The following is a 12,129-nucleotide window of genomic DNA, read 5'->3' on the forward strand; positions in this document are numbered from 1 at the left end:
GTAAAATAGTGTAGGAGGCTAGCGTCTTCACGTGAAGACATTTCTTTTACAGTTGTCTCTAGGGAAAAAAAAATCATCCACTTAATTTTTCCCAGGCCTTAGAAAAGATACATAAATTTAAAAGGTAGCAGACCTAGTGTGTAAAAGGGGGGAAAAAACTGCTTCTCCCAGCATTCTGCTGCTTTGCAATTAACTCTGCTGGTGCATGTGAGTCAGGTCAAGAGCTACTTAGATTACACCTGCGTATTTTGGTCCTGCCTTCCTTCATACGAGAAAAACATCTCATAATTACCATGAAATTTCATCAGTGTCTTTAAGAGAGTAATACAGTGCCACGGTACATAACAATATACATCAGTATGTATGCGGATTTATTTCTGGTTTGTGTCTTTTAAAAGGCAGCTGGTCGGTGCGACATGACTGATCACAAACCGTAGTCTGAGCAGGAGGTGGCACAGACCAACATCCATGCCCTGCCGAGTGTCTACAATTTTGTGGTGTTGGAACGGAAGAGCTGGGCTTATTAAATTTTGCCTTCTGTAAGATTCGTATTCTTGCATCGTTGTTCTAGTTGTTATGGTTATTTCTCACGTATTTACTCTGCTGACTGATTGTCTATACAACCCTGGCCCAAAGTGAGTAGAATGGAAAAACTGTGTCTGACCCCAGCCAGGTCTCTGTGGGGGCCAGATGCTCAGCCCTAACATGGAGAGCTAACACTCTGATGGTACCAGCCTCCCAGAACCTGAGCCATGGTTTCAGGTGCACTGCCGGTAACCACTCACCAATCTCAGTGTGACTTCTCAGGACCTAGTGAAGCCTTCACCCAGGCAGTCATGTCAAAACCCATTTGCTGCTGACTGCAGTGGGGCCAGGGACGGCTGCTCCCTGCTGGAGGCCTGGGGAGGGTTTAGATAGTGGTGGACTTTCGGCATTCATAGACGAGCGTCAGTTTAAGAGCAATGCAACTGTGTTTTGCAAAGTATGTGCATTTACGTTGAGATGGGTTTCTAGGCATTAGTGCTTCTGGGAATAATACAGGAGTGTGATGATCTGTTGCATCTAAAGACACCAAGCACTACTCCTTTCTGTTTTTGAGGCTGCATACGTACTCCTGCATGAAGCGGAAAGCCAGCCTTGGACCACAGTGAACCCTGTCTACATCTCCACAATTCTTGGTTGTATCCCACACAACCAAACCCTGGATGGGGAGGGGGGAAGGGAGGGGAAGGAGGAGAGACTGCACGCACCAAAACAGAGGCTCCTAAGGCAGGACATGCAAAGGTTTTGGAAGGGCATCAAGTTCTCCCAGGTAGGGTCATTTGAGGAGCGATTGACAACTGTCAATCATCCCATACCTGGTAACCCTTTGGCCATTTTTCAGTGATCTCTACTATTAGCTATGTATTATTTTTCCTTAAGTAGACACATCATGTTCACAAAAAAAAAATTTATATTAAAATCAAAAAGTTTACCCTAAAGGGAAATCTTGTATCACAATCATAAAATGAGAAGGTCATGGTAAAAATACATGGTGTGGAAATAGGATGGAAGTCAGTAATTCTGCATGTTGAAGCATCAGTCTAAATTAAAAGAGAAAAGAGCAGCTACTGACATGGTGACAGGGCCAGCCTGGCCCCAACCGAGCTGACCTGACACTCTCTCCATGGAGGGCTGAGAGGGCATTGACAGGACAGCAGGCTAAGCTGCTGCCTGTGACACCAGCCTCCTATGTCACAGTGCTAGTCAGGCCAGGCAGTTCTACTTCCGATCCAGCTCCCTGCTAATGCACCTGGGAAGGTAGCAGCTGATGGCCCAAGTGCTGGGGCCCCTGCCACGCACGTGAGAGACCTCGATGGAACTCCTAGTTCCTGGCTTCAGCCTGGCCCAGCCCTGGGCCTTGGCAGCCGATTTGGAGAGTGAAGCAACAGCTGGAAGCGCTCCTTACCTCTCCCACTCTACCTTTCAAATAAGTAAAATAAATCCTAAGAAAGGAAGGAGGGGAGGAGGGGAGGAGGGGAGGAGGGAAGGAGAGAACTGAGGTGGCAAGAACTTCCTCACCATATAATTTAATGTTATTTAACTCCCCATCTGCAAGTTACCTAAAATGCCCCCAGTAGGAAGGAACCAAGGGCAGACAGTGCTTGGGACCAGCTGTCCCCCTCAGGCCCTGTAGAGCAATGCGGAGCCCCGTGGATTCTAAGCCGGGTGACTTCCACAGCCCCCAGCACAGTGAGGGGCACACGAGACACTAATCAAAAGCCCTAAATCAGAGCTCATTGATGTTCTACGATCTTTTGGCTCCATTTCATAAAAAGTAAAAAATTAATAGTGATATTTTATATTTCATAATATCACATTCCTCCCCTTGGGAGAAAAGACTATTGATAAGAAACTAAAAAAGATAACCCCAAACTCTCAAAAATGAGCTGTTGAATAGATCCCACGGGATGTCTAAGAATACATAGCGTCAAAGGACAAAGAAATCTCTTTCACGAAGCTGGCACACAGAGAACTGTTCAGTTACAGAAGAGGTGCTCAGGGATGTCCACTAATCCTGTCCTCGGGAGCTGGCTTTGTGCTCTGTTCCCCATTCAGGTGCTCTTCGCTCTTCCTTCCTCGTAAGGCCCCTGCCTGTCGCTCACATTCAGCAAGGGAGTGGGTGTGAGCGGGGAGAGCACGCAGATGCTGCCGATGCCAGGGCTGCACCTGCTCGAAGGCACCGTCATGAGCATTCGTGGGGTGCTTTTACCTGGAATCGTGTCAACCTTGTGCGAGGGCTATTTTCTCTAATCGGTGTCACTGTGACTAGAAGACATGACAGAACTGGTTGTAGCTTGAGAATTTAATTTCAGGAGTGAGGGCTCTGCATTTCTACAATTTGCATTCTTTAGAGGTTTCTTCCAAAGAGTGCTTTGGCCGGCATCGTCTCCCTGCAGGAAGTAGTTTCTTACAGTAAATGCTCTTTTAGTATTGGATTTCAGTATGAGACCAGCACAATCAATTTTACAGATTAACCTAATTTACGTGTAATAAATTCAAATATGCTGAAGTGACAGCTATGCTGCCATTTGTAGGTGTGCTTATGAAACATGGCATCCTATTCCAAACAGGCACTTGTGGAACTCGCTGCTGCTTTAAATGCTGTTGGCAAAGCTTTGACAGCAGGTCACTGCATTTTTAAAATCACAATGTTGGCTCAGGCTGTAATGAAACATGGTCTTAAAGCAGTATCTAATAACCATTAAAATACTTTTAGGAACCTCACCATGCCATTTCTATAGAGTCTCTGGTTAGAAATGCCAGAAATCCACATGAATATAAAAACATGATACAGTATTGCAGAGAAATTGAGACTAACACATTTGGCTTTCTTTTTCAGAACTTTGTTGCATTATTTGCAATAAGAGAGAAATTTTCCATCTGCTGGTTGACTCCCCAGATGATTTCAATGGCTGGGGCTGGACCATTCAAAGTCAGGAGCCTGGAACTCCATCTGGGTCTCCCCAATTTGGGGAGTGGCCCAAGCATTTGGATCACTGTCTCCTGCTTTCCCAGCATATTAGCAGGGAGCTGGTTAGAAATTAGAGCAGCTAAGACTCAAACCAGTGCTCACATGGTATGCCAGGGTCACAGGCAGCAGTTGCACTTGCTGTGCTGAAGTTTTTTATGCAAAATAATAAGTGTTTCTTCATTGCCAAAGTCTTAACTTCTCTAAGCACCAGGGTAGCCATTCATGAAGTGGGGAAGATTCTGTCTAGCTCAGAGGGTGGTTAGGAGACTGAGACACTGCATGGAAAGTACTCAGCACAGTGTGACAGTCCTGGGTTTGTAGTAGACGCTGTTAGTGTTACTATCACGTGGCCCCCTCCCCAGAACCATCAGATTCTCAGAAAGCAACAGGGTCTGCTGCAGACTTGGCCCCAGGAGGATGGGTCTCAGCCTAGAGAGGAAGAGGCAGGTTGACCAGATGTGGAAATACTGGTTCAGCTCTCTTGGGCATCAGATTCTTGTTTCTGTGACCCAGACCTGCAGGAAAAATACCGGAAACATGAGGGATTTTCTCCAACACAAAAAACACTGAAAGGGGAAAGCTAATGAGGGGAGTGAGCAGGGTCCAAGAGAATGGAACTGTGGAAGCAGGTCATCCACCCAGGGTGGCCCCTGCCTGCTATGTTGACATTTCTACCAAGGCCACAGCTCTGGTCCCTGATCCACCCTGGGAAGCTGACTTCTACCTAGTGCTACCTCTCCTGCAAGACATTCCAGAAGCTCAGAAAAATGTGCATTCCTGGCTCACCACAGACCTTCATAATTTCACCAAATATATGATTTGAGTCTCCGCTCAGACAGTCTTGGTTGTCAAGCAGCTCTGGGCTCAGTGGGCTCTCAGCTCACACCAGGCTCGCACTAGCTGAGCACAGGCATGGAAGGACACCTGTGGGTTGGTGTCTGCTGGAACTTGGGTCTGAAGGCCAAAAAGACCCCAGCTGACCCAGCCGGTGTGAGGACAAGGCCTTGTATTGCTCATTGGTAGACTGGAAAGGCCTCCGCTCAGATTCAGCCCCGAGGTGAGGGCAAGTTTGGGAAGATGATGAGCTTACACACTGAGGGGACATGGCAATTCCTAAACCCACGTGTAAACTGTCCTGACTTCCAAAGCCTCCAAACCATCCCTCCAGGGATGCTGTAACCCTTGGCATCCCAAAGGGGTTGGACTCCAGAGAAAGGAGACACCCACTTGTAGGCTGTGGGACTCTTCTTCCCTCCCTTCCTCCCCCACCCCATCCTCTGGGTTTCTTCCCTTTTTCCTTCCTCCATTCCTCTCTCTCTTCCTTTCTTCAATTTCTCTGTTTTTCTTTCTTCCTTCCTTCTCTTCTTTCAATAAAGAACCATGAAAAGGAAATAGAGGTATAAAGCAGACCCATAGTCTACCAAGAGGGCTGCTCAGAAAGGGGGCCCTTTTCAATATGTTTAAGAGGCTCAGGGAGGAGCCAATGCTGTGGAGTAGTGAGCTAATCCTCTGCCTGCAGCGCCGACATCCCATATGGGCGCTGGTTCGTGTCCTGGCTGCTCCTCTTCCAATTCCGCTCTCTGCTATGGCCTGGGGAAGCAGTAGAAGATGGCCTAACTGCTTGGGGTCCTGCACCCACATGGGAGACACAGACGAAGCTACTGGCTTAGCCGAAACAGCCAGAGCCAGGCTGATCCTATTTGGGGAGTGAACTAGCAGATGGAAAACCTTTCTGTCTTTCTCTCTCTCTGACTATAACTCTACCTCTGAAATAAATAAAATCTTAAAGAAAACATCAGAAAAGGGGCAAAGCCAACCAGAACCAAGTGAGAGCTGTGAGTTTCAGCCAGATCTCAAGCATCTGGAAGGCAATTATGCAATATTTTATCAGATACATCTCATGCTCACCCTCCAATGTTCTCATGTACACAAGGTTCTCAGTCTACAGCTCTACATCTTCTCCAGCCATTAATACTTCATCTACAAGAATTTAATATCTGAAACTGAAACCTCTGAGTAAGATTGTGCAGTATCTTGCAGCTGGAACAGAGTGGAGTCCGATTTCCATGTTCTCGTTTTCTTTCAGAAACAGGGAAGATTGACCAAGAGATCCACAAATACAACACGCCAGGATTCACCGGTTGCCTCTCCAGAGTCCAGTTCAACCAGATCGCCCCTCTCAAGGCCGCCTTGAGGCAGACGAACGCCTCGGCCCACGTGCACATCCAGGGCGAGCTGGTGGAATCCAACTGCGGTGCCTCCCCGCTGACACTGTCCCCCATGTCGTCTGCTACAGACCCCTGGCATTTGGATCACTTGGATTCAGGTACAGTCCAGAGCAGTCTTGGACTGCGTTATTTCTTTGAACTCGGTTCCCTCAGCTGTAAAGTGAGTTAATACCAAACCTCACTGGCAGTGTCCTTGGAGGATTAAGAAAGAGAGCAAAGGAAGGAGTGAGTATGGAGTCCGTAGCACACACGTGAAAGAACCCAAAACTTACACGTGACCTGCTTGTGCAGTGCCTGGAAAAGACAAAGGTGAAGAGTGTAGGGATGAATGACTTCATCTAAGATGACTGATGCCTACACTGGTGACTGGTGTGGCCTGGGATGATCTGATCAAATCGCCTTCTCATTGTTGCCTCTTGGGACTCTGACGTGCAGCCACACGGTTCATGTTCTGATATCAGAAACGATGTTTTCCTAAAGTAGTAGAGATTTGCCTCTCAACCCTGCATTTATATAAATAGTATTATAGCCTTCCAGATCTTTAAGAGCTGCATTTAGGCTTATAAAGTTGAGTGGATTTGGTCCCACTTCTGTAGGGGATAAGACGTGTCATTTGAAAGTACAGGACCCAAATGAAAAGATGTGGCTATTGGCTGCAAAACTAACTGCAGGAAAATCCAATGTCTGCGTAGCCAGACAGGTTATGTCTGGAGGGTCCAGGAAGCTCCTACTGCTCGCTCTGCCCAAGCTGGCTCTGAGCAACCCAAGTGTTCTTTTTTTAGAAAGATTTATTTGAAAGCAGATTAGAGGGAGGGATGGAGGAAGGAACAAAGCGATGCTCCACTCTCTGGTTCACTCGCCAGTTGGCCTCAAGGGCTAGCACTGAACCAGGAGGCTAAAACTCCATCCAGGTCTCCGTGGGGATGCAGGGACCCACGCACTTGGACCATCTTCTGCTGCTTTCCCAGTGTATTAGAGAGCTGGGTCCAAAGTGGAACAGCCAGGACTCAGAACCCACACTCACATGGGATACCAAGGGCACTTATAAAGAATGAGGCAGCTTAATCCACAGCGTCACGACGCCAGCCTCTCAAGCATACTTTCTTCAAAAGAAAAAAGGGAGGAGGGGCTGGCACTGTGGCACAGTGGGTTAAAACCCTGGCCTGCAGCACTAGCATCCCATATGGGCACAGGTTCAAGTTCCTGCTGCTCCACCTCTGATACAGCTCCCTGCCTAATGTGCCTGGGAAAGCAGCAGGGGATGGCCCAAATTGTTGGGCCCCTGTACCCTTGTGGGAGACCAGGAAAAATCTCCTGGCTTCAGATGGGCTCCGCTCCAGCTGTTGCAGCCATCTGGGGAGTGAACCAGCAGCTGGAAGATCTGTCTCTAACTCTTTCAAATAAATAAATCTTAAAAAATAATTTATGTACTTGAAAGGCAGTGTTAAAGCGAACTCTTCCATCTGCTGGTTTACTCCCCAAAAGGCCCCAACAGCCAGGGCTGGGCCAGACAGAGACCAGGAGCTTCTTCGGAGTCTCCCATTTGGGTTCAGGGGCCCAAGCACATTAGCAGGGAGCTGGATGAGCAGTGGAGCAACCAGAACTCAAACCTGTGTCCCTATGGGATGCTGGCATTGGAGGCAGCAGGTTTACCCACAATGCCAGCCCCCTCAAGTATACTTTCTAAGCCTCCGCCTTTTCACCTACATGGTGAAGTGGATACAATCTCTAAGTGACCCCCAAATGTGACATTCAGTAGGTCTTCCAGCAATGTAAAAGACAGGAAAGGGTGGGGCCTGCATCACTGCCCTTCAGCAGGTTTCAGAATCCCAGTTTTTCTATTTCCAAAGTGGAGATAATTCATAGAATTCCATGTGAGCCACTGTGTTTAAAACATTCAGCACAACCCTATACATGTAGCAAGCTTTATTCCAAGCTGAGCTGCAATAATTATGGGATTGTATTAGACACAATTTGCTAGAATGGCCACCAAATGCTCCCCCACTCCATCTTCAGTTTGTTCACATACACAGTGTGCATTTGATTGCTTGAATCATATTCCAGCCCTGCACACCGCATTTATCAGCTCCAGTGCAGCTCTCGCCGTCCTAATTCCTTGCCAGGGTTGTTCGGTGAAGCTTAGAAAGCAGCCAAAATTGCCCCATTGTCAGAGTAGCCACTTTACAGATGAAACCGTGCTCCAGGTCCCTATAACATGCGGAGGGGCGCCGTGTGCCAAGGGCACTGATAAAGAATTCCCTTTTATGAATGCTGTTAGGATTACACAGCAGGCTGGTTTTTCCTCCTGGGCTGGCTTGAACAAAGGAACACACATTCCTAATGCTGAAAGGAGAAAAGCAAGAGTGAAAATGGGAGAGGAGAAAAGACATATGTCAGGGCCACGGAGGAAGAGTGATTTCTCAGATAAATTCCTCCAAGTGCCAGAGTAGACACACACAATGAATGGTACAAGTTCTTATGCTGCTGCGAGCATGTGTGGTCTAAGCCAGCTGCCTAGGAACTAGTTTCAGAAACATCTAGAATTCAGTACGACTTAATTAGCAAATGACTTGCTTTTAAGGTCTGTGAAATAGGGTTGTAGGAACCAGTTTTAGTTCATTTTTTTTTAAATCTTGCTTCATGCAAGACACCTTCATTCTTTTTGATTGACTCATGAAAATGTACACGGGAAACATTTCTGTGAGTAGTAAATAGCTCAAAATGCTGCAGCCCAGATATTACAATGGGCTTTTTGCAGAAAATTTTCTACTCACATTTGGGCAACAAGTTCATACCTGGTGTCAACCAGTTGCCAGTCATTTCAAAATTTGGGAAGTACTTATGTCAAACATGTATCTGGCCATGAACTCTATTAACAGGACCACAAACAGCTTACCAACTCTTTCAAATGACATGATCTGAGTTTTTCCTCTTAGGTGAAGGGGAGCAGAGAGCAGCTGTGGACCGGAGGGAAGGTCACCTCCCAGCAGCCTCCTGTAGCTCTGGTCAAGGAGGAAAACAGGTTCCTCTACCCTCTTTTGTTCTGTGCCTGGAGGCCAGGGAATTAAGATGATAAAAGTCTGGTTAACAGGAGAAAAAAAAACTATGCATATGTATTTAGGAGCTGAGAAAAGGAGTTCAGTGCGTAGTTCAAGTTAGAAGCTTATGAACCTGATTAGTAGGGAGGAGAGGCCTCTGTGGGAAGGACACAGGGTTGAGAGGTCAGACAGTGATGCACCTGGGGGGTGGTCTCGGCATCTCCTTCAAGGCCAGTAAGCCACCAGAGGGGGTTTAGGGAAGGTTTAAAAGCTAAACCAGAGCGGGATGCATGGCAGCCTCGCTTCATGGAGGTTTCTGCTTTTTGATAAAGGACTAACGGGAAGGTCAAAGCAGGTTTCTTTTGGCGTCTGTTTAAGATACTCTCTTAGCAGGTCTGGCATACTCACATCAGCCACTGCGCTCTGGTGTTGGAGGACCTAGGTTTGTCGTTTGAATTCCGACTTGCAAGCTTTGCCTTTTTCAGATAAATCCTCACTGTAAGACATTCACAAGCCAAACAACAGTGTATCCACAGAAATGCCATTTCTCACATGAACACTGAAGGGTCCCTGAGTCTGTGCAGAGTTAGGACCGGAGAGGATAAAAATGAGAATGAGTTGGTGCTGGCTGCAATGGTCGGAAGTGGATTATTTCATTAAGTGCCTTGCAAACCCGCAAGTTTCTCAGCAATGCAGAATGCCAGGCCCACCCAGACCCACCGAATGAGCACGCACTTGCTGCCAGATGCCCATGAGACCTACCCAGTACGTACCCAAGGTGGAGATCCATCCACTCAGCCTGTGAAAGTGGGAGAAGATGTCAGAGCACCTGGGTTCTGCCCTTGCTCTACTCCTCATTCTGGCCTCCTGGCTTTGGCCTGACCCAGCCCCAACTGTTGTGGGTGCTGGGGAAGGGAACCCGCATAGAGAAGACCTCACTGTCTCTGCATTAAAGATTTTTAAACATTTCAAAGAGCTTAAATAATTTTTTTTTAAAGGGAATCCATTGGTGAATCTTTTTTAAAAAGGATTTATTTAGTTATTCGAAAGTCAGAGTTACACAGAGGAGAGGTCTTCCATCCGATGGTTCACTCCCCATTGGGCCACAACGGCTGGAGCTGCGCCTATCAGGAGCCAGGGGCCCAAGCACGTGGGCCATCTTCTACTGCTTTCCCAGGCCATAGCAGGGAGCTGGATCGGAAGTGGAGCAGCCAGGTCTCAAACCAGCACCCATAGGGGATGCTGGCGCTTCAGCGCCGGCCCCTGGTCAATCTCTTAAAGTTAAGCTAGAAAAAGAAAAAAAAGACTCAAATGGACAGGCTGTAGTGGGGCTGAGATTTTTGTACCACAGTTAAAACACCACATGAGATGCCTGCATCCCGTATCAGCGGGCCTGGGTGGAGGACCAGCTCAGTTCCCGCTAATGCTCACCCTAGGAGGCAGCAGCTGATGGCTCACATAGCTGGGCCCCTGCCCGCCATGTGGGAGACCTGGACAGAGTTCTCTACGCCTGGTTCCCGCCTTGCCCAGCCCCAGCTGTTGTGGGCACTGGGGGTGGGAGCCAGCAGATAGAACACCTGTGACTCTGCTTTTCAAATCAAATCAGATAAAAATACGTTTAGAAAGCAATGGGAGTACTCGGTTTGCAGCATGGCCTCCCGTGAAGGCACACCCATAGCAAAGGTGCAACATGCCAGGAACAGCCTCCGTTCAAGGAAACTGCCAGAGGGCTCTCACCTCATACTTAATGTGAAGGTCACCTGAAGATGATGCTGGGTGTGTGCATTTCTGAAAATAAAGCAGGTACATTGTGTTGTCCAAAAGACCTTAGCAATCAACCAGGACGACCTACTTGCAGCAGGATAGCTTTTGCAGACACCTGGCATTAGGATGGAAATGACAACTAAGACATCTCCCAATAGGTCTTGTGATGGATGATATCAAATATGCAAACAGGAAACACCTTCTAAGGGATGCTGGCTTCACGGGATGAGATCCTTTTTCTCCTCTGTAGCACTACGAACTGAGCAACTCCCTACCTCGGCAATGCCCTTGGGCTGTCAGGAGATGCTTATGGTTGGCTAGGCTGTGTACTGCACAAGTCCAGGCGATGCCATCTGCAATGCAGTCTGTTCCTTCTGGAGCAGGGGTCACCAGATCCCTAGAAGCAGGAAGTAGACATGGTATCATCTAACATGGCAAGAAAGGTATTTCCTATTCATTTCTTTTCTCTTTTCAAAGAGAAAGCTTGCATGCCATTACTACTTCCTACACCTGATATTCACCCTGTAATAGACAACAGGCCTCTGGCTAGAGCCTTCACAGGCAATAGAATAACCTAGTAGAGACACAAAGTTTTACCAGTGCAGGGACTTAAATAAGAAATTGAGTCGATTTAATGAAAATAATTTGATAATTTTTCAGAGCTATGACAGCTTAGCATGGAGCTGTAATAACACATTTTTCGTAGGGGGAAATGATAGATGAAATCCTTCCTAATCATAATTTGGTCTGATTTGAACCAATTTACCTCCGTTAATCCTTGTTTTCCTCCTCTGAGAATAGGTACAGCCTGTTTCTAAAACATCATTGTATGGTCCTTAGAACTATTTTTAGAGCACTGGTGACCAGGCAGAGTTCAGGTTTATGTCAAGGTCACAGAACTGTCACAAAGTGCTACGGTTCACCTTTAGAATTATCGGCCCTGGTCTTATTCTATCAAAATTCAAGCAGTCCTGTTTCCGTGGATTGGAATGGACTTGCCAGCAGGAAGACAATCACAGATGGTCACGCACATTCTGTGAAGCATAAAAACAAAACAAACATCAGAAAAAATAAATCCAAGAGTCTGGTGCCATCAGCCCTGCACTGCAGAACAACCCAAGCTGTGTTAGAAGGCGTTGAGCTGCAGGGTGTTTATCACATCATGGCATTTGATACAACATACACAGACCAAATGCTGTTAAAGTAGATAAGGCCAAAAATGGAAATAACCTAAGTGTCCATCAACTGCTGAATAAAGAAAATGTGGTACATGGACACAGTGGAATACTATTCCACAATTTAAAAAGATGAAAATCTTGTCATCTGTGACAACATGGATGGAACTGGAGGTCATTATTTTAATGAAATGAGCCAGGTGAGAAAGACATACCATATTATCTCATTCACGGGGTCTAAAAAGAGTTGATCTCTTAGAGGCTGACCACAGGCTGCCCTGGGCAGGTGGGCAGGAGGAGGGATAGGAAAAGGCTGATTAACAGGTTCTCAGTGACTTTAAAGCAGAGACATAAACTATGGTGTCCTGCACAGGAGGGTGACTACAGATGACAGTACATTAAAAACAAAG

At 47.0% G+C, this 12,129-nt stretch overlaps 1 protein-coding gene across 1 annotated transcript in view; it reads left to right on the top strand.

Annotated features, from left to right (window-relative positions):
• CNTNAP2 (contactin associated protein 2) overlaps nucleotides 1–12,129 on the top strand; it is a 1,725,059-nt gene that overhangs the window by 1,693,211 nt on the left and 19,719 nt on the right. Inside the window, exon 22 of the mRNA XM_062195064.1 lies at nucleotides 5,601–5,840. Within this exon, the coding sequence (XP_062051048.1) occupies nucleotides 5,601–5,840 (240 nt within the window). The remainder of the gene's footprint in view (nucleotides 1–5,600; nucleotides 5,841–12,129) is intronic.

The sequence above is a fragment of the Lepus europaeus genome, chromosome 1, assembly GCF_033115175.1.
Source record: "Lepus europaeus isolate LE1 chromosome 1, mLepTim1.pri, whole genome shotgun sequence".
NCBI classification, from domain to species: Eukaryota; Metazoa; Chordata; class Mammalia; order Lagomorpha; family Leporidae; genus Lepus; species Lepus europaeus.